The sequence below is a fragment of the Geotrypetes seraphini genome, chromosome 13, assembly GCF_902459505.1.
Source record: "Geotrypetes seraphini chromosome 13, aGeoSer1.1, whole genome shotgun sequence".
Classification (NCBI taxonomy): domain Eukaryota; kingdom Metazoa; phylum Chordata; class Amphibia; order Gymnophiona; family Dermophiidae; genus Geotrypetes; species Geotrypetes seraphini.
The window spans coordinates 56,925,552-56,948,253 of NC_047096.1; the positions used below are offsets into that span (position 1 = coordinate 56,925,552).

Here is a 22,702-nt window from a genome sequence, read left to right on the forward strand (position 1 = left end):
CTAACAGTAACATAGCAAAGTCCCATGGAATAGCGCATTGCATTAGATCTCCAAGAAAGGGAGAACCTTCAACCAAAGTTTAGTTGTGGGGCATTCCAGGAAATGATGAATAAGGGTACCTGGAGCTCGGTTACATTTAGAGCAAGACTCCCCCCTCTCACAATTCCATGCGGGCCCCCTGCACCCTCGAAACATAGGCCCGATGCAGAATCATAAATTGCATCTCCTTATGGCCTGTGGAGCCTCTCATGGAATGAACATTATCAAACGGATCTAAAAATGCTTTCTGATCGCATTAGATATTCGGTTCTCCCCGCCAAATAGAAGCTACATTATCCACAGGACCCAAAGGAGAGGCACCATTCAATACCCTGTACCAGGTAGAGAGTGTATTCATGTCAGGGGACACTTGGAAAAATTGAGTGTCCAACGGACCACAGAGCCAGGTCTCCCCCCATTTTTGTTGTAAAGAGGTGTAATAATGACGGGCCTGAAGGAACGCCCAAAAATGATTTGAAGGCAGTGCCCACTTAACCTGGATCTGAGCAAATGTAGGAAACACTCCGGCTCCCACATCCCATAGATCTTTCAAGGTCCTACACCCAGTGGCGTACTAAGGGGGGGGGGGGGGGGGGCGGTCCGCCCCGGGTGCCAGCCATGAGGGGGTGTTCCCGGCCTTGCCGTTCATTCCCCCCCCACCACCCCCGAAGGACCGCTCGCCCCACTGACCTTCCTGCACCACCTGTGAAGCAGCCCGCAGCAGGATCGCAATTTCAGCGAAACCTGAGCTGCTTGGGCGCTGCTTCCTGCGCCGCGGTCCCGCCCCTCCTCTGACGTCAGAGGAGGGGCGGGAACGCGGCGCAGGAAGCAGCGCCTAAGCAGCGCAGAGATCGCTGACGTCGGGATCCTGCTGCGGCTGCTTCATAGGTGGTGCAGGAAGGTCAGTGGGGCGAGCGGTCCTTCGGGGGTGGGGGGGGGACTGAACGGCAAGGCCGGGAGCATAGGTAGTGCTGCTTCATAGTGGTGCGGGGAGGCCAGGGGGCGAGCGGTCTTTCGGGGTGGGGCGGGCAGGCAGGCAGGCTTTCAAGGAGGAGGGGGGGGGGTGACAGACAGGCAGGAAGGCCTTCAAGGGGGGGGACAGGCCTTTGGGGGTGTGTGCAGACCTTCAAGGGGGAGGGACAGGCCTTCAAGGGGGGGCAGGCAGGCCTTCAAGGGGGGGGACAGGCCTACAAGGGGGTGGGACAGGCCTACAAGGGGGTGGGACAGGCCTTCAAGGGGGGGAACAGGCCTTGGGGGGGGTGCAGGCCTTTGGGGGGGTGCAGGCCTTCAAGGGGGGGACAGGCCTTGGGGGGGGGCAGGCCTTCGGGGGGGTGCAGACCTTCAAGGGGGGACAAGGCCTTCAAGGGGGGGACAGGCAGGCAGGCCTTCAAGGGGGGGACAGGCCTACAAGGGGGGGCAGGCCTTTAAGGAGGTGGGACAGGCCTTCAAGGGGGGTGCAGGCCTTCAAGGGGGGACAGGCCTTTGGGGGGGACCCTGGTTTAGAAGTACACGGAGAGAAGGGGGTGTTCAAAGAGACGTGCATATGCCAAACTTAGGGGGGGAGGAAGAAATAATGGATCTGAAAATAGAGGAGAGGGAGAGAGATGATGGACCATGGGATTTAGAGAGGGAAGGAACAGAAAGGGAGAGAAATTGGACAAAAGGGATGGTGTGGAGGAGGGATAGAGATACTGGATAGGAGGGTAATTGGGAAAAGAAAGGGAGAGATGGTGGACTCGGGTGGTGGGGAAAGAGGGAGAGATGCCGGATGAAAGGGTAGTTAAGAAAATGTGGATCTGTGGAGGGAGATGAAAAAAAGGAAAGATACTAGACTTCCTGGGGAGGGAAGGGAAATGGAAAGGGAGGACAGAGTTAGCAGATGGATGGTTAGCATGCAGAAAGAAGAAAGAAGGAGACCCCAAGTTATCAGAAGAAAACCAGAGCCTTGGACCAACAAGATTTGAAATATAACCAGACAACAAAAGGTAGAAAAATTAATTTTATTTTCTGTTTTGTGATTATAATATGTCAGATTTGAAATGTGTATCCTGCCAGAGCTGGTGTTGGACTGCAAACGTGAGCTAGGATTTAACAGAGAGAGGAAAAGTCCTTTTTGTTTCTTTATTTTATTTACACCATAGCGCCAGTATGGTTAGGAGAAGCCATAGGGGGTGAAAAAGCTATAAAACCCACCAGGAGTTTTGAAAAAAATCACCCAACTGGGCAGGAAAATCAAATTTAAAAACCAATTCAATAGGCTGAATCGAATCGAAACTTTTTTTTCCTGAATCTGGCAGCATTAGTTTGCGCTACTGTCTTAGACTTTAGGACCTGGGATTGGGGAGAGATGGCATCCTCAGTACTTTATAATGCAAGTGAAACGAGGATTTGGTCAGACTTTTGAAGGGTCTGCAGAAAAAAAAATATTGTATAGGCCGGGGACATGAGACAGCAGGAAATGGGAACTTTTCTTCCTTCTATTTTTGTGAATGGAAAGGCTGAGGATGTCAGAGAGTTCAGTTAAAATATGTGCTTTATAAGAAAATATAATAATGTGTTTTATAAAGTTTATAGCATAGCTGGCCTACCCAGTGAGGTGTTCCTAGTGGTGGTGGTGGCAGCGTGTCAATGTGTTGAGAGGAAGAGGTGGTCTGGGAAATTCTGCTGAGCAAACTCCAGGCCCATTTCCACCCCCCAGTTAGTCCACTCCACTCAACTGGTTCACACACTGAGTGGGTCTTTGGGTGTTGTTTTGGGATCTCTTCCAGTGGTTTATCTCCTTCTGGTCCAAGGAAGGAAACTTTGTTATCCTTAGCATTGACCTACAGAATATGTTTGTAACAGTGCTGCTTGTGTGGCATTAGGCTATGTAGTGATCGAAAGAAAAAAACAGACCTTTGCACATTTTTGCACTATATGGTGGGTGTATGAGGAGATTCACATTTCTTGCACAGCTAAGTCCATGTGAAGTTACCTTGTGCTGTATTTGACATCTAGCAAGGTCTCTGTTTGAAAGGAAAGATCTAAACTTAAAAATGAAGTGGCCAGAAGTTATGGTAAAAGCAGATAGTGTAGCTGGTTTTAAGAAAGATTTGGACAAATTCCTGGAGGAAAAGTCCATAATCTGTTATTAAGACATGGGGGAAATGTCTGCTTGCCCTGGATCGGTAGCATGGAATGTTGCTACTCTTTGGGTTTTGACCAGGTATTAGTGTCCTGGATTGGCTACCATGAGAATGGGCTACTGGGCATGATGGACCATTGGTCTGACCCAGTTAGGCTATTCTTATGTTATGTTCTCATCTGTAGGGGCCTTTGTTTTCACTTCTTATTTTAATGTATTTTTTTTCTGGGAACTTATCAGTGTTTTTTATAATGGGAACAAAAATGGAAGAGAATTAATGTGTGTGGGATGAGGGGGTAACTAATTTCTTCAGCTAAATAATTCAATCCACCTCAACCAGACATAGGAGAACTCACGCACCATTCACACACCCTCCAACCAAAAACGTCAAAAGAAAAAAACAGTTCGACAATCTCCTAACACTCGACCCCCAACTCTACAACCTATTGACCTCGACCACAAACTACAAAACCTTCAAAAAAGAAATAAAACCCTTCTATTAAAAAAACACATAAAACCGAACTAACACAATCAGAACTGTCCCAAGCATCACCTGCAACTACTCCATATGTACTGCTGATGTCATGACAATTCAGACATAATTTATGTTATGTTATGTTTGGAATATAAGAAAATTTTCACTGCCTGTTTCTATTCTGACCATTTATTCCGTTTCATGGTCATTACAAAAAAATATTTTTTTACATGGGGGGGGGGGGGTGTCAAAAAATGATGGGCCCCGGGTGCCACATACCCTAGGTACGCCACTGCCTACACCCCCTCTGTTCCCACAGCCAAAACCAAGATGGTCCCATCCCCAAAGGGAAATTAATGCTGCCACACAGCGGCAACAACAAGGAGGCATCTGGGGTTCTCCGCTGTCATCTCCACCATCTCCATGCCAACCCAAAAGGCTGCAAAAGGGACATCACCAGGAACCCTCCCCGGGAGGATCAAAGGTTTCATATGGAATAGGGTCAAGATCGAGTGTGGCGAGCACCAAGAGGTAAGCTATCCCTTCGGAGAATATTTAAAGTGATCAGTCCACCCCTCATGTAGAAACCTGAGCAAAGCGGCAATATTATAGAATCTAAGGTCCGGGAGATTCAAGCCTCCACGCCGGGGCTTCAGCACCAATTTCGAATAGCTAATTCTAGCTCGTTTGTTGCGCCATATAAAGGAAGATAAAATGGAATGAAACAGCTTTTCATCTTTGTTAGTAATCCATATGGGGAGGGTCTGCAAGGGATACAAGAGCTTTGGTTTTAATCCAGATCAGAATCTGCCGTGATATTGAAATCTCCCCCCACTACAGGTTGGTAGTTCCATAGCAAAGCAGCAGATGAATCCAGACTAGTGGGTATAGCTCACATCGACCAGCAGGTGGAGATAGAGAACTGATTAACAGTTGGCCTTAAAGCCTGGTGTTCCTTCTGTTGATTCAGTTTTGCTCTATCTCCCAGCAGGGACTGAGCTAGCCCTCTAGCTCTTGGATTCTGGATGCTGCCGGAGATATTGGTGTTCGGTGGACTTCCTCTGTTGAGACTATGTCTCTTCAGTAGGATAGGGGTGCCTGGCTGAGTGGTGCCGGCTTTAGGAGTTACACCTGGGCCCCCCCAGGTCCCTACTCCACCCTCCCCTCCGGGTGATTGAGGGTTTGTTTGTCCTGCAGGAGTCTTCTTTCTTCATTCCAGTAAAAAAAAAAAAAAAAAAGAATCGACTTCCTGTTTTGTGCTGAGCTCTGCAATCTGTGCATTTGCTTGCAGTACACTTACCAGCTGTGTCCTGGCGTCTGGGTTCGTGGGAGCAGAGGGGTGAGTGTATTCCCTGCCTCGGGGCTTGGGTGTCGCGTTGCCGACGGTAGGGGTGGTTGGGGGTGGAGTCGGCAGTCGGCGGCGTTTGCCGCATGTGAAAAAAAAAAAAAAAGAAACGCGGCATGGCAACGGAGGCCGGTCAGAGGTGTTCGCGCTGTGGAGCGCGCAGAACACCGTCGGGCCTTTGCTCGGCCGAGTGTGAGCTTGCACTGGCTGAAGGTGCCTTGTTGCAGGCTTGTGAGCAGGCGATTGCCCGGGTCACAGAGGCACGGGACATGTCCCCGGCACGCAAGGGTGAGTCAGAGCTGCGAGGCTCTACCATAGCAGTGGGGAGTTCAGCGGCGGTGGGGGAGGCGGGAGCAATTGCGGAAGTCGCGGCCCCGCTCCCCGGCCCGGAGCAAGGCGGTTCAGCGGCCCTTCAGTGGGGTTCATTTTCGCCGGAATTTGTGATGCTGCTGCACCGGGCATTTTTGTTACAGGGTGCGCAGCCCGCCCCGCCGGTGCCGGTGGTCGATGTGTCCCTTCCGGTGCCCTCGACGTCGGCGGTGGTGCCTGGGGAGACAGGCAAACCGGCTGAGGGCACGGTGGGGTCGCCAGCGAGGGCGCTGGGTGCAAAGAAGTGCAGGCTCGCGACCGTGGAAGCAGAGGATATTCTGACTAGATCCCCTTTTTCTCTGCCGGAATCGTTGGAGGAGGGGGAGGTCTTGGATTGGGATGCTGTGGATCCCCCGGGTCAAGAAGTGGATGACCCGTCCGCTCTACGGTTATTTCATAGAGAAGAACTGTCTTCCTTAATTTCGAAAGCTTTACAGGGGCTGAATATTTCTCAGGCTGATACTGCGGTATCAGGTAATCCCCTGATGGCTGGCACGCGTAGACCACCTAAGTCTTTTCCGGTGCATGAAGCCATGCAGGAGCTGATCTCGGCGCAATGGGATACGCCGGAAGCCAGTTTAAGGGTGGCAAAAGCCATGCGGCTCTTGTATCCGGTTGACCCGGCGGAACTGGATAAGTTTAGATTGCCCAGGGTGGATGCTTTGGTGGCCGCGGTAACCAAACGGACTACCTTACCGGTGGAGGGGGGAGTGACGTTGAAGGATGCGCAGGATAGGAAGATTGAATCTTCCTTAAAAATGTCCTTTGAGGTCGCGGCAGTTACCTTGCAGGCAGCCATCTGCAGTTCTTATGCGGCACGAGCATGTCTGCAGTGGTCACAGGTGATGTCAGATAATTTAATGGAGTCTGGAGGTGCTGTCCATTCGGAGCTGGCAGATTTGGAGTCCGGCTTGGCTTATTTGGCAGACTCCTTATATGATATTATTAGGGCGTCTGCGAAGCAGATGTCTCTTTCAGTGGTATCTCGCAGATCCCTATGGCTACGGCATTGGGCGGCCGATGCTGCTTCTAAGCTTCGGCTGGTTAGGCTCCCTTTTAAAGGGGGTTTATTGTTTGGAGAAGATTTAGATAAACTGGTGAAGGATTTTGGGGATACCAAAACTCAGCGTTTACCGGAGGATAGGGCTAGGCCCTCGGTGAGGCCCTCATCGTCGAGACCGCGCTTCAGGGATGTTCGGAGATCCAGGTCTGGTAAGCCTTTCTTCAGATCGGTTGCTGGTTCGTCCTCGGCTTCGAGACCAAGGTTTCAGCAGAGGGGGTCCTTTCGTACGACGAGACCCTCGTCGGGGCAGTCCACACGTACCCCAGCCACTCGCACTCCACAATGACGGGGGCGTGGCTCCCTCCGCCTTTCCCTTAGGGGGCCGGCTTTCGGAGTTCCGGGCGGAGTGGGCCACGATCACGTCAGATCAGTGGGTGTTGGACATTGTTCAAGAAGGGTACAAGTTAGAGTTCGCCTCTCCCGTCGTAGATTCTTTCTTGGTGTCCCCGTGCAATGGGGCGGCCAAGGGAGACGCAGTCCGGATGACTCTTCAGGGGCTGCTCGAGCTAGGGGCAGTGGTACCGGTGCCCCCGGAAGAGGTAGGCACAGGTATATATTCCCTTTACTTCATTGTGCCAAAGAAGGGGGGGTCCTTCAGGCCGGTGCTGGATCTCAAAAGAGTCAACAGATTTCTCAGTGTTCGCCATTTCCGGATGGAGACGGTGCGCTCGGTTATTGCGGCTGTACGACCGGGAGAGTTCCTCACGTCCCTCGATCTCAAGGAGGCATACCTCCATATTCCGATCTGGCCTCCGCATCAGCGGTATCTGCGGTTTGCGATTCTAGGCCAGCATTATCAGTTTCGGGCAATGCCCTTCGGCTTGGCAACGGCCCCCCGCACCTTTTCCAAGGTCATGGTGGTGGTAGCCGCCTTCCTCCGCAAGGAAGGGATTCGGGTACACCCTTACCTAGACGACTGGTTAATCCGCGCCTCGTCCAGACAGGAGAGTGTGGCGGTTACTCAGCGAGTGATTTCTCTCCTACAGTCGTTGGGGTGGATTGTCAACTTTCCCAAAAGTTTTCTGTCCCCGTCGCAGTCGTTGCTGCATCTGGGGGTGCGGTTCGACACGGCTCTGGGGAAGGTGTTTCTACCCCGAGACCGGGGGGAGAAATTACAGGTTCAAATTCGCCTACTTCTCGGGACGGCCAGACCGCGAGTTTGGGATTATGTACAGGTGCTGGGTTCCATGGTGGCGACTCTGGAGGTGGTCCCCTGGGCGCGGAGCCACATGAGGCCCTTACAACAGTCTCTGCTCTCTCGCTGGTCCCCAGCTTCTCTGAACTACAATGTGCGTCTCCCATGGAGTTGTCGAGCAGCTCACAGCATGCAGTGGTGGCTCCACGAGTTGCATCTGTGGAAGGGCATGCCGTTGGCCACGCCGGACTGGGTAGTGGTCACCACGGATGCCAGTCTGCGGGGTTGGGGGGCCCAGTGCCTGCAGGCGTCAGTGCAGGGGATGTGGTCCTTCCAGGAGGCCCAGTGGCCCATCAATTTGTTGGAATTAAAAGCGGTCAGGCTGGCGCTGCTGGCTTTTCAGTCACTGATTCAGGACAAGCCGACCAGAGTCTTTTCGGACAGTGTCACGGCGGTCGCCTATGTCAATCGGCAGGGGGGTACCCGGAGTCCGCAGTTAGCAGAAGAGGCAAGAAATTTGTTTCGATGGGCGGAGAGGCATGTGCCGCTTCTGTCGGCGGCATACATTGCAGGTCACGAAAACGTGCAAGCGGACTTTCTCAGCAGGAATCTTCTGGATCCGGGAGAGTGGGAGTTGTCTCCTCGAGCGTTCAGCCGGCTAGTCCGTCGGTGGGGCTTGCCGGAGATGGATCTCATGGCCTCGTCCCGCAATGCGAAGTTGCCTCGGTTCTTCAGCAGACGCAAGGAAGAGGGTTCGGAGGGGGTGGACGCGTTAGCTCTCCCATGGCCTCCGAATTCCCTTCTGTATGTGTTCCCGCCGTGGCCCATGATAGGGCAAGTGTTACAGCGCATCTCTCGCTTTCGCGGCAGAGTCATCCTGGTGGCTCCGTATTGGCCGCGTCGGCCGTGGTACGCAGATCTGATTCAGCTTTCGGTAGGCGAGCGGGTGACATTCCAGGTAACGCCGGACTTACTGACTCAGGGTCCAATATGGATAGAAGATCCGGCCCGCTTTGGTCTTACGGCCTGGCTATTGAGCGGTCAAGGCTAAAAAAGAAGGGCTATTCAGAGAGGGTGATCGCCACTCTGCTTAAAGCCAAGAAACTTTCGACGTCAGCCTCCTATGCGAGAGTCTGGAAGATTTTTGAGGCATGGTGCGGTCGCCAGGGAGTGGCGCCCTTCAAGGCTTCTCTGCCGGCTATTCTTGCTTTCCTGCAGGAGGGCGTAGAGAAAGGGTTAGCCTATAACTCTTTAAAGGTTCAGGTGGCGGCCATTGCCTGTTACAGGGGCCGGGTGGATCGCTCGGCTCTCGCGTCGCAGCCGGACGTGGTCCGTTTCCTCAAAGGGGTGAACCATATCCGCCCGCCGGTTAAGCGTATTTGTCCAACGTGGAATCTTAAACTCGTCCTTGGGAAGTTGCAGGGGGCACCTTTTGAGCCCCTGGCAGCGGCCACGTTGAAAGATGTCACGCTGAAAACAGTTTTTTTGGTGGCAATGGCTTCAGCAAGGCGAGTATCGGAGCTGCAGGCGCTTTCTTGCAGAGAACCCTTTTTGCGTTTTTCGGAGACTGGGGTGTCGGTGCGTACGGTGCCGTCCTTCCTGCCGAAGGTTATTTCTTCCTTTCATGTGAACCAGAGTTTGTTCCTTCCATCCTTTCGGAGGGAGGATTGGGGGTCACGATTTTTGTCTTTACGGCTGCTAGATGTACGCCGTATGCTTCTCCATTATTTGGAAGTGACGAATGATTTTCGTCGGTCGGACCATCTCTTTGTCGCTTTCGCGGGTAAAAACAGAGGGATGGCGGCGTCTAAAGCGTCCATTGCGCGTTGGGTCAAGGACACTATTGCTTCGGCGTATGTGTTGTCGGGGAAGAAGGTACCAGAGCACCTTCATGCTCATTCCACTCGGGCTTTGGCGACCTCTTGGGCGGAGTCCGGGGGGATGTCTTTAGAGGAGATTTGCCGAGCGGCCACTTGGTCGTCGACAAATACTTTTTCACAGCATTATCGTTTGGATGTGGCGGCCCGGTCAGAGGCGAGTTTTGGCGCGGCAGTGCTGACAGAGGCGGCATTGGCGTCCCACCCAGTTTGAGTTTGCTTTGCTACATCCCACTAGTCTGGATTCATCTGCTGCTTTGCTATGGAAGGTAAAATTATGGTCTTACCTGTTAATTTTCTTTCCTTTAGAAGCAGCAGATGAATCCAGAGCCCCTCCCCAAAGGCACTGGTTGTGTGTAGGGTGTTTAGTTGATTGGGTTAGTTGGGGCTATAGTTGGTAAGTGTATTATTTCATTACTGGAAAAAAAAAAAAGAACAAAAGAGAAACATATGATAAGGATAAGAAGAGAAAGACACATTTTCTACTGGAATGGAGTTTTGTGGCGGCTCATTCTCCTTTCGGGATGCTTGGGCAGAGTGCATAACTGAATCAACAGAAGGAACACCAGGCTTTAAGGCCAACTGTTAATCAGTTCTCTATCTCCACCTGCTGGTCGATGTGAGCTATACCCACTAGTCTGGATTCGTCTGCTGCTTCTAAAGGAAAGAAAATTAACAGGTAAGACCATAATTTTACCTTCGGGTACATGGCTATCTTGGCTAGTAGGTCAGAAAAGAAATGATTGCTGTACACATTGGGAGCATACAGATTACAAAACAACCATTTTTGTCCCCACAATTCCCCTAGAACAATCACATATCTCCCCTCTTTATCTTGCAGAACCTTATGGATATTTAAAGGCAGTTGTTTGTAAAACAGAATTGCTACACCTCTTTCTAGTAGTAAAGGAAGAGGAGCATACCTCACCCACCCATTCTCTGCGCAGTTTAGCATGTTCAACTAGTGAAAGATGGGTTTTTTGAAGGTAGGCTACATCAACCTGTTCCTTCTTGAACCAATTAAGTATTTTTTTTTTCTTTGGATGGGTGAATGTATCCCATCCACATTGATATTTGAGCTTAACCATTGTCAAAAATAATCCAATATGAATATGCACAAAACTTGTAAAAAAATGTAAGCAAGTGGGCAACCCCCCAGCTAGGCCCCCCCACTACTACCCCTACCTCTCCTATAGAGAAAACTTAATCCAAGGTCTCTTCCCCCCGCATCCTAAACCCTGGCACCAAGAAAAATACAGCACCATGCATGTGGATAGTGGTACATCCCATTCATACCTCTCCCTTTCCAACCTTCCCACCCCCAGCCTCTCTCGCACCCATGTACACCATTCATACCATACACACCAAACATGTACTCCCCGAGATGCTTCCCCTCCACCCCCACCCTACAGACACCATCCCCAAGATGATCTCCCTAGACCAAACTTCAAAAGAAAGAAAAACAGAAGAAAAAACACTGCTCCCCACAAAGAGAGCGTTGTAGAAAAAACACAGGGGGAGGGGAGGTTGAGATGGTGCACAGAGAGAGAGAGCATGTTGGAGTGGAAAGGAGGGATGCCTCTCGAGGGATAAGGCAAGGACAGAGAGAAAGCGTGCAGGAGGCAGAAAGTGTTGGACTCATGGAGAGGGTGAGATGGATAGGGAGGAAAGAAAAGAGGGAAAGAGAAATGTTACACTCTGGGGAAGGGGGACAGAGCAGACAGTGAAAAGTTGGACTCATGGAGGGAGAAAGAGAGAGAAAAAGAAAAAAAGAGAGATAGAGAGAGATAGATAGATAGATAGATGTTGGTTGGGGAAGGGAAGGAGGACCAGAGAAGAAGCATGCAAGAGGAAGAGAGAAAAAAAGTTATACTGGTGGAAAGGAGGGAGAAATTTGGATTGGGAGAGGGCCAGAAAGATGACTAAAGGAAGGGAGAGTTCAGACCAGGGAATGGAAGGAAAGGAGGGAAGTCTGGTAGTAGTAGTAGTAGAGAGAGATGCCAGATTATGTGAGAAGGAGATGAGAGAGATGCCAGAACTATTCTTTGGTTTGGTTTGTTTCGGGTTTTTTTGTTAATGTAGTCTTTCTAATAAATTAGTGATAGATAAGTGGCATCTTTGAGCCATCCTTTTCCTGCTTCAAAAATAGGGTCTGTTATCTGTTGTCTGCAGGCAGAGGCACAAGTAGTTGTAGATCTTACTTTGATTTTTTTAAGTTAAATATTCCTCAGCTAAATTTCACATTTTTTTTCTAGGCCGTATAGCATTTTCCAGCAGTGCCTTGAAGAGTTGGCTGATGAAGAAGGATACTATTACCCTAACAAATATGCTGAAATTTACATTAAAATGGGCCATAAAACCTACTTCTCCAACTGCACTTCTCAATATCTGATTGACCCCCCAGATGATATTCTGCTGCCCATCATCTTTGCTCCCATCTGCATCATTCCTTTCCTGGTGACGCTGGTGGTGTGGAAAAGCAAAAATGGGAAACCTCAAATATAATTGATCCAGCTTCACTGGGCTTTTTGGAGGCTTCGAAACCTTTTTGGAATCACTTTACCATGAATGCTACCCCAAGGTGACAATGGACATGGATATCAAGACCACATGGATGCAATGAAAGATGTCCCAGCTTGCAAAAACTATGGTTTTCTCCAGGACCAACGCAGCTACTGGAACTCTCCATTTGTCATGAACAGTGTTAAAGGGCACACCCACTGTGTTACTGTAAGTTGTGCAGAGATTATGGAAGTGTTTCACTGGCAGCACTGGGCACTACGGTGTGGGAGATCCAGGCTTCAGTCCTGAAGCCAGCTTCTGCTCCTTAGGCCAACTGGAACTTGAGGCTTCTCACAAGGTTGTGGGTGGGGGAGTGGGGAGAGGGAGTCTAACCCAGTGATTCCCAAACCTGTCCTAGGGAAACTCCAGACAGTCAGGTTTTCAGGATATCCACAATGAATATTCATGCAATTGATTTGTATTCACTGCCTCCTCAGTATGCAAATCTATCTCATGCATATTTATTTTTCATATTCTAAAAACCTGACTGGCTGGGGTTCCCCCAGGATAAGCTTGGAGACTTCTGTTCCATCATTGCTCAGCAGTAACACCACTTAGCACAGAGATAGACAGCCACAGTCCTTGAGGGCCACAGCCCAGATAGGTTTTCAAGATTTCCACAATGAATATGCATAAGATTAATTTGCATTCAATGCAAGCAGTACATGCAAATCTGTCAAAAATTACAAAGACTATGGAACACTCGATGAAGTTACAGAGTAATACTTTTAAAACCAATAGGAGGAAATTTTTTTCACTCGGAGAATAGTTAAGCTCTGGAATGCATTGCCAGAGGTTGTGGTAAGAGCGTAGCTGGTTTTAAGAAAGGTTTAGACAATTTCCTGGAGGAAAAGTCCATAGTCTGTTTTTGAGAAAGACACGGGGGAAGCCACTGCTTGCCCTGGATTGGTAGCACAAAATGCTGCTTCTGTTTGGGGCTCCAGAATCTTGCTATTCTTTGAGATTCTGCATGGAATCTTGATACCCTTTGGGGTTCTAGAGTCTTTTGTTACTCTTTGGGATTCTGGAATGTTGCTACTCTGGGTTTTTACTAGATACTAGTGACCTGGATTGGCCGTTGTGAAGATGGGCTACTGGGCTAGATGCACCATTGGTCTGGCTCAATAAGCCTGTTCTTATGGTTTCTGGCCCTCAAGGATTCTGATTGATCGCCTGACCTAGCAGGACTTGGGATGCACATGTTTCAGAGGGAATGCTGTGGTTTCTCTGTCATGTCTGAGGGTTATATCTGTACTGGATGGGCAATATAGTTGAAAGGTGCAATTCTTTAGGATCCCTCTGTAGGGGGAATGAACAACGTCTGTGCTTCCTTTCCATGCTAGAGGTGGACAACCTTGGATCTCAAGGGCTTGCGACCTAGTCATTCATTGGGGGAATCTTGAAAGATTATGCATGAGATCTATTTGCATATACATTAACTGTATGCAAAAAGATCTCATGCATCTTCATTGGAGAAATCTGACTGGGTTGTGGACCTCGAGGACTGAAGTTACCCACCCCTCACTGCTAAATTCTAATGTGTCTGTTACAGCTGTAACAATAAAGCAGAGGCATTGGGGATGGGAGAGCTTTGGAGTGGTTTATAAACACCTAAATTTGTTTTTATAAGTTCTGAAAACATTTAAAGATATACAGTGTTCCCCTGCGAATTCGCGGTATTTTCTGACTGCCTCTTCCGGTCAAAAAATACAGGGAATGAGTCTGCTAATCAGCCTTCTGCACAGCCGATTCCTCCTCCTCTCCCCCCAGAGCATGCTGGCTATGATTTACTGCACCCGCCAGCGCCCCAGCTGCCCTCTCCTGCCTTTGTACAGACTCAAAACCGCATTTGCGGTTTTTTGAAATTCGTGAGTGTTCCTGGAACGGAACCCCCGCAGATTTGGGGGGAGTACTGTATGGGTTAAAAATTTTTCCACAGATGCAAAGGTGCATATAACACTTGATAACTTTTCCAAAGCAAATATATATTTTTTTCTCTCTCTCTCTCTTCCCGTTATATTAATATATTAATCCACTGTTCTAGGATTTAAGGGTAAACTAGAAGCACATCTCCTTAAGAGTGGCATAGAGTGATACGGGTAAGGGTAAATTAGATGCACATCTCCCTTGAGAAGCATACAGTGATATGGGGGACTAAAACTATGCCAGGGTACACCTGGCGGGGCCTCCGCGTGTGCGGATCACTGGACTTGATGGACCCAGGGTCTGATCCGGAGATGGCAATTCTTATGTTCTTATATAGAAAAACAATGGAGATATATGTATAAGATAAAACAAATTCACTATTAACCAGTCTCTACCATAACACTGTGAACCTTATTTCCTCTAAACACTGTTTATAAGCCAAACAAAAAGCAAACCCTCCTTTCTGTCATGGCCTGGGCTTGAGAGTGGAGACATAGGGAGACCCTCAGTCATGTAGGACATGAATGGGATTTGCTAAGAGAGCTTTTCTGCTGGTTGAATCCTAACATTGGCTACGAGGGAGTGTTGAAAAGTTCTCAGCCCAACTTAGGGTAACCATACATCTAGGAAAACCCGTATATGTCCTCTTTTTAGAGGACTGTCCGGGTGCCCCGAGGGATTTCCAAAACCTAGCAGTTTTTTTGGGTTTTGGAAATCCTGAGCTCAGAGGCCGCATCTGGAAGCCTTTGCGTATGTGTGGACGTCGATGCAATGACGTCGCATATGCACTCATGCGTATGATGTCATCATGGTGACAGCCGCATCGGGAAGCCTTTGCGTATGCGTGGACATCAACGCAATGATGTCGCACACATACGCTCATGCATATGATATCATCATGGTGACAGCCGCATCGGGAAGCCTTTGCGTATGCGTGGACATTGACGCAATGACGTCGCACACATACGCTCATGCATATGATGTCATCATGGTGACAGTTGCATCGGGAATCTTTTGCGCATGAGCGGACGTTGACGCAATGATGTCACACACATGCGTGCATGTGTATGATGTCGTCATGGTGCCAGCCACATCTAGAAGCCTTTGTGCATGTGTGGACGTCATATGAACACGCGCATGTGTGGCATCTTTGTGTTGACGTCCACGCGTGCACGAAGGCTTCCAAATGTGGCCTCCGAGGTCGGGGATGTTCGTGAGGGGGTGGGACTGGGGAAGGAACAGGATGTAGCCAAAGGTAGAACGTGGTGGGGCCAGGCATCCTCTTTTTTTCAAAGAGCAAATCTGGCAACCCTAGCCCAACTGAACAACTTAATTTTGAGCATTATTTTGCCACTGAAGCTGAAGATGTTACCTTATTTCGTTAAGTATCAATTTCCGGAAACAAAATTCTTTGTTTTGATGTTGTTACAGATCATTGACTGAACCATGTCCATGTCATTCTCTTCTTGGTTGGGCTGAAAATATTTCGTACATGAACAGTGGAGGAAACTGGAACACTGCAAAATTCAAATATCAAAATAATTTTTTGTTGGTTTAAGTCAACACACAAACTAAGTTCCTAAATTTGTGTCCGGTTTTCCGCTGAAAATTCTTCATAATTTAGGAATTTAAAAGTTATGCTTATAATTTAGGTCTATCCTAAGTGATGAGAAAGCACTTAAATTATGCTGGCAGGATGAAGAACCATATTTAAACTATCATAAATTCCCCAGCTTAACAATAATCTTAGGCCCCCTTTAATCAAGCCACATTAGATTTTTTTTAAATCACTGGCCGCTGTGGTAAAAGCTCTGATGCTCGTAGGAATTCCCATGTGGGTGGGAGCATTTACCGTAGCGGTCTACGATAAAAACCCTTAGCTTGATAAAAGGGGGCCTTAGTATCTTAAGGCCCCTTTTATCAAGCTGCTTTTAGAGGTTTTTAGCACAAGCCAGCATGGCAAATGCTCTGCATCAGAACACTTACCCCACCAGCCCATGCTAAAAACCTCTAGCGCAGCTTGATAAAGGGTGGGGGGTGTTAGTGCATAGGAGGGCCTCGCATAAGAGCATGCTAAGGCCACTCTTTACTGCTGCTTTTTAAAAGGGCACCTAAGTTGAGACATAAATCCTTATTATTGGGCCCATAATTTTCAAGAGGGTTTTAAGTATCATAAAATGAGTTCTTCCATCTTTAACTAGATTACTGAAGATTTCTACTGACAGTCAAACCAATGGGCACCCTGAGAGATGGGGGTCTAGTGCAAATCATTTCACCAGGGCAATCTGTTTGGTTTTGGGTTTTACAACCCAATAGATGTTGGAAAGAAATTATACATAAGAGATTGAGAATGTCTGTCTTGGGGGAGGAATAAACTTTTTAAAAGTATAATCCAATACTTTTCAACCTTCTTCTGGAGGCATACCTAGCCAGTTGGGTTTTCTGGATTGCCACAATGAATGTGCATGAGATAGCTCTGCAGGCATTAGAGACCCTTATGCATGTTCATTGTGGTAATACTGCAAACCTAATTGGCTAGACGTAATGGATTGGGACTGAATTTAGTAAGGCAGAAAAACCAGTGATGAGACACTGAGACACACACACTCTCACTCACACACACAGTCCCTATCTCACCCCTCCCCCATTGCTGCCACACCCTTGTACCTGATGGGCTGTCTCTTTGACATGTGTTTCATTTTCTTTTTGTAAATTCTACTGTGAAACCTACTGACTGAACCATATAGTTTTCTTAATGGTTGCTATTTCTACTGCCATATGACAATGATACCCTGTGGTTAAACTATAAGATCCATCCTTTGAAATCTGTTCACAGTGACGCCATGTTTGGTTTATTTTATTATTCTTTCCAAACCATAATCTCCTTACTCCCCTCACACACCTGCTCTAGCAGGACTACAAAAGGATGATTTGGTCTCCCCTACCTGTGCAGCCATTGTCCAATATCCTCTCTACCAAGATAGCTAATAGTGGGATCAGTTATTGGCAAACTGCACTTTTGTGCTCAGTGATTGCAACTTTCACTTTAACCACTTAACGGAGGACTTCCTGACAATTTGTTAACCCACCAGTAATTTCTAACCAAGATGGACTGAGGATGATTTTCTAGTGAAGCCATAACAGGTGTTAGCCTTCAAGATAGTTAGATTACTATTACTCATTTGTGTAGTGCTACAAGGTATATTCGGCACATAACGAACTGTATCTACTCCTTGGAAATTTCTGTGAAGTCAACACAGACTGACAAGAGACATGACAAAAATAAGAGACTTTGAGTCTGAGGATGATGGTGATTAGTAAAAAATAACCTCAGTCCACTTGTTGGCTATACGTTTTATATTATTTATTTCTTTCATGTTTCATGTTAGCATGTGTAAAAATTCATTTTTTTAAACTGAAGTTCCTATTGCATTGTGGGAAACTTTCTCCTGGTCAGTCAAGCATTGATACAGCTGTGCTTTGCCATTGGTCTCTGCCCTAAAAGTTTTGAGAGAGCTGCCTTTTTACTGACTGCTACAAGTGATTAGAGTAAGCAAGAAAATATGTAGATAAAAAGGTCACCCATAGAAGGCCTGTATTTGACTTGCTTTTATTTAGAATAATACTACTGTAATTTTGTAATGGAAGTCCACATCTCATTGAAACATTTTAAAAATGCTTCAGCTAAGAAATCTTATTCAATAAAAATATAAAATTTGTTACAACTTGTGTCATTTCATGAAAAAAAAAATACAGTGGCATAACATTCAGTTAATGAGGTGGTTTGTGCTGGTGATTACAGAAGAGGCACAACCATGTAATCTGGCTCATCTGCTCTTCTGCCTTGGCCTAGTGCCAGCTAGGGGTAGCATCTCACCCTTTAAAGTGTTTCAGGCTTGTGCAGATGAGGACAGAGCTTTCAGAGATGGGGCAGGGAGGAGACTGGATCAAATTTGTCCCCGTATCTCTACTTTTAGGTCGGTACGAGATTTATAGCAACACCATCCTGGTACAATATGGGACTCACAATGTTGATTTTAATGAATGGGGTAGAATTGAGTTAGAAATGCCTCAATGGTTCGGAATGCATGTTCAAAAACACTCCCTTCTAGAGCTGGGTAACTTGGCAGCTCTGTAGATGTCATGTTTCCAGCACTCTTTTTAATCTTCTTGGTTTTGGTAAGGATCCAAATGTTTTACTTTTCTCACTGTTCTTCAATTGGCTAAGAAGGGACAGTCCTCGGCTCATAGCTCTGACCAGTGACGTAGTAAGGGAGGGTGGTCTGCCCCGGGTGCCATGTTAGTAGGGCACTGGTACCCCTCCTCCTCTCTGCCCCTGCCTCTTCCCCTCGCCATGCACGTGCCCCCTTCCCCTCCCCTATACCTCTAGTTGTTCACCGCCATGAGCAACAACTTTAACAAACTCCTCGAGACCATGTCGTTTCTCCCTCTGACATCACATAAGAACATTATGGGGTCCCGCAGGGCTCTATTCTATCCCCTTTACTATTCAATATCTTTATGTCACCTCTCCTCACTCTAGCCCAATCTATTGGATTCACAATCTTCGCCTATGCGGATGACATTCAACTACTACACCCTGTCAATAGCTCAAATACTACAGAAATACAAGAAATTAACAATAAACTAGATAAAATAAGCGACTGGCTTCATACAAATAAACTCTCTCTTAACATCGACAAATCATGCAGTCTCCTATTCCCAACAAAAGTAATGAATCTTTATTGGGGAAGATTTTTATCAAATCCTCCCCAATAAAAATCGAAACAAAAATAAAATTACTGGGAGTAATCATCGACAAAGATCTTACCTTCCACGATCATATCAGCTCAGTGGTTAAAACCTGTTTTTATAAGCTTCGCCTCATTCATTCTCTTACCTCTATTCTAGATACGGATGCAATCTCAACTCTGGTTCACTCTTTAGTCATCTCACATCTTGACTACTGTACTGTAATATTTATCTGGCCCCCCTCTTAACCCTATGTCAATCTATAGGATTTACAGTGTATGCCTACGCGGATGATTTTCAACTTTTACACCCCATAGATTCTTCAAGTTCCCAGGATATATTCGAAATCAACAGTAAGCTGGCCAAAGTTCACGATTGGTTGAACAATAATCAACTTTCTTTAAGTATCAATAAATCTACATCTATGCTTTTTTCAGGGAAAGAAGGTGTACAACTCATCAACCCAATCTTAATAGATAACAAACCTCTATACCTCACTACCAATACTAAAATCTTAGGCGTCATTTTAGACAATAATCTTTCTTTCAGATTACACATCAGTGCTTTGGTGAAAAATTGTTTCTATAAACTAAGAATGATCCGTTCATTGGTTCCCCTTCTCGATTCATTTTCGCTCAATACTTTAATTCATTCTCTAGTGATTTCAAAACTAGACTACTGCAATTCCCTGTTAAAGGGGGCATATCTTAAGGATATAAGGCGCCTCCAAATCATACAAAACACTGCAATAAAGGTAATCTCAGGTTCAAAAAAATTCGATCATGTTACACCTCTGCTTCAAAACGCTCACTGGCTACCAATTTCATATAGAATTACTTATAAAATAGCACTATTAGTCTTTAAGACATTAAGAAATAATACTCCTGCATTTATAGATAGGCTTCTGATTCCTTATAGCCCGTCAAGAGTTCTCAGATCATCCTCACAAGCGTCCCTATATGTTCCCTCTTTAAAAATCATCGGTACTCGCCGTGACCTGATTTTTTCGGTTACAGCCCCTACTATTTGGAACTCACTCCCTCTTTATTTAAGACTTGAACAAGATTTGAATAAATTCAAAAATAGTTTAAAATGTTTTCTTTTTAAAGAAGCCTTTAACTAAAAGTTTATTTTTTGGTTGTTTCCTAATCTCATCGTTTTGTATTAAACTCTGATTATATATCCCCTTTTTTTTTTAGATTTTCAAGTTTGCTAATTTTTTTTTTTTTTTTCTCTCTTATTATCCTTATGTTCTAACCCAATCTGATTAACACATTTTTTTTTTTTTATTGTATTTTTTCTTATCCCTCCTTTCCTACTGTTCCATGTGTTTGTTACCCCAGTTCGTTTTTTAATTTTTAAGTAATTATTTTTATTTACGATGTATTTGTGATTTAAGAAATCCAATTTTATTTCTTTGTAAAACGCTTTGTATCCCGAAAAGCGTTTAATCAAATAATTTAATAAACTTGAAACTTGAAACTTGAACTCTCTATATAACGGAATTCCTCAAAAAGAAATTGGACATCTACAGTTAATCCAAAACACAGCTATCAAACTCATCTTTAAATCAGGGAAATATGACCAGGTTACCCCCCTCCTGAAAGAAGCCCATTGGCTTCCCATTACCCACCATGTTACTTATAAAACAATCATGTTGACCTTTAAAATTCTACTTTCCCATTAACCTTCCTACCTTGATAGGCTCCTCATTCCACAACGCCCTACACGGATGCTTAGATCTGCAGAACAGAACTTCCTTTCCATTACCTCCATAAAGGATTTCTTCTACACTAGGAAATCAAACTTTTCAGTAGTTGTCCCTACCTTATGGAATGCTTTACCATCTCATCTCCGTCACGAAAAACAGCTCGATAGATTTAAGATAAGCTTGAAGACTTTCTTATTTCAAGATGCTTTCAACTGCTCTTGAATTATCTCTTTCCCATTCAACCAACTGCTTCTATGAAGCAATCCCATTCCTAATGTTTTATCCTCTCCCTCCATTTTTCATTCAATCTTTTTTTTTTTTCTTTCCCTCCTTTCTTCCTCATCTATTATGTAACTTTACCCCTCCCCTTCTCCTTTATCCTCACTCTCAAGTATGTCCTGTCTATGTCATTAATTGTACACCTCTACTACTTCTCTTTATAAGTGCTACAATCTTTTATTTCTATTTTTAATATTTTATTGTAAACCGGCTAGATACCAGTTGAGGGTCGGTATATTAAAAATTAATAAACTTGAAACTTGAAACATAAGAATTGCCGCTGCTGGGTCAGACCAGTGGTCCATCGTGCCCAGCAGTCCGCTCCTGCGGTGGCCCTTAGGTCAAAGACCAGTGCCCTAACTGAGACTAGCCTTATCTGCGTACGTTCTGGTTCAGCAAGAACTTGTCTAACTTTGTCTTGAATCCCTGGAGGGTGTTTCCCCCTATAACAGCCTCTGGAAGAGCGTTCCAGTTTTCTACCACTCTCTGGATGAAGAATTTCCCTACATTTGTACGGAATCTATCCCCTTTCAACTTTAGAGAGTGTCCTCTCGTTCTCCCTACCTTGGAGAGGGTGAATAACCTATCTCAATCTACTAAGTCTATTCCCTTCATATTCTTGAATGTTTTGATCATGTCCTCTCTTTTCAAGGGAGAAGAGGACCAGTTTCTCTAATCTCTCGCTGTACGACAACTCCTCTAGCCCCTTAACCATTTTAGTCGCTCTTCTCTGGACCCTTTCAAGTAGCACTATGTCCTTTTTCATGTACAGTGACCAGTGTTGGACGCAGTACTCCAGGTGGGGGGTGTACCAAGGCCCAGTACAGTGGCATGATAACCTTCTCCAATCTGTTCGTGATCTCCTTCTTAATCATTCCTAGCATTCTGTTTGTTCTTTTCACTGCTGTCGCGGATGGCTTCATTGACTTGCCTACCAGTACTCCCAAGTCTCTTTCCTGGGGAGTCTCTGCGAGTACTGCACCAGACATCCTGTAAGAACATAAGAAGTTGCCTCCGCTGGGTCAGACCAGAGGTCCATCACGCCCAGCAGCCCGCTCCCGCGGTGGCCCATCAGGTCCATGACCTGTAAAGTGATCCTTTGTCTGAATACCCTTCATTCCCCTTTTTCCTTCTATCTATTAACCTTTCATAGTCCTATCTCTACCCTTATCTGTATCCCTCAATCCCTGAATCCTTCAGGAATTTATCTAATCCCTCTTTGAAACCCCGTAATGTACTTTGTCCTATCACAACCTCTGGAAGCGTATTCCAGGTGTCCACCACCCTCTGTGTGAAAAAGAATTTCCTAGCATTGGTTCTGAACCTGTCCCCTTTCAATTTCTCCGAGTGCCCCCTTGTTCTTGTGGTTCCCAATAGGCTGAAGAATCTGTCCCTCTCCACCTTCTCTATGCCTTTCATGATCTTGTATGTCTCTATCATGTCTCCTCTGAGTCTCCGCTTCTCCAGGGAGAAGAGCCCCAGCCTTTCCAACCTGTCTGCGTATGAAAGGTTTTCCATACCTTTTATCATTCTTGTTATTCTTCTCTGAACCCTCTCAAGTATCGCCATGTCCTTCTTTAGGTACGGTGATCAATATTGGAAACAGTACTCCAGATGTGGGCGCACCATCACATGATAAAGCGGTATGATGACTTCCTTCGTTCTGGTTGTGACACTCTTCTTAATAATACCCAACATTCTGTTTGCTTTCTTTGAGGCTGCTGCGCATTGTACCGTTGACTTCATTGTTGTATCCACCAGCACACCCAAGTCTTTTTCAAGGTTACTTTCCCCTAGTACTAATCCCCCCCATTTTGTAGCTGAACATCGGGTTCTTTTTCCCTATATGCATGACCTTGCATTTCTCTACATTGAAGTTCATCTGCCCTTTATTCGCCCACTCCTCCAGTTTGTTTAGGTCCCTTTGTAGGTCTTCACATTCCTCCACGGTTCTAACCCTGCTACAGAGTTTAGTGTCATCCGCAAATTTTATTATTTCACACTTTGTCCCTGTTTCCAGGTCATTTATAAATACATTGAACAAC

At 46.4% G+C, this 22,702-nt stretch overlaps 1 protein-coding gene across 4 annotated transcripts in view; it reads left to right on the forward strand.

Annotated features, from left to right (window-relative positions):
* The window catches only part of RAMP2 (receptor activity modifying protein 2), an 88,025-nt gene extending 75,337 nt beyond the window's left edge, over positions 1 to 12,688 (forward strand). For all 4 annotated transcript variants that reach the window (XM_033917503.1, XM_033917505.1, XM_033917504.1 and 1 more), the window contains exon 4: positions 11,683 to 12,688. In XM_033917503.1, the coding sequence (XP_033773394.1) occupies positions 11,683 to 11,932 (250 nt within the window). In that variant the 3' untranslated portion in view covers positions 11,933 to 12,688. The remainder of the gene's footprint in view (positions 1 to 11,682) is intronic.
* Positions 12,689 to 22,702: the final 10,014 nt, after the last annotated feature.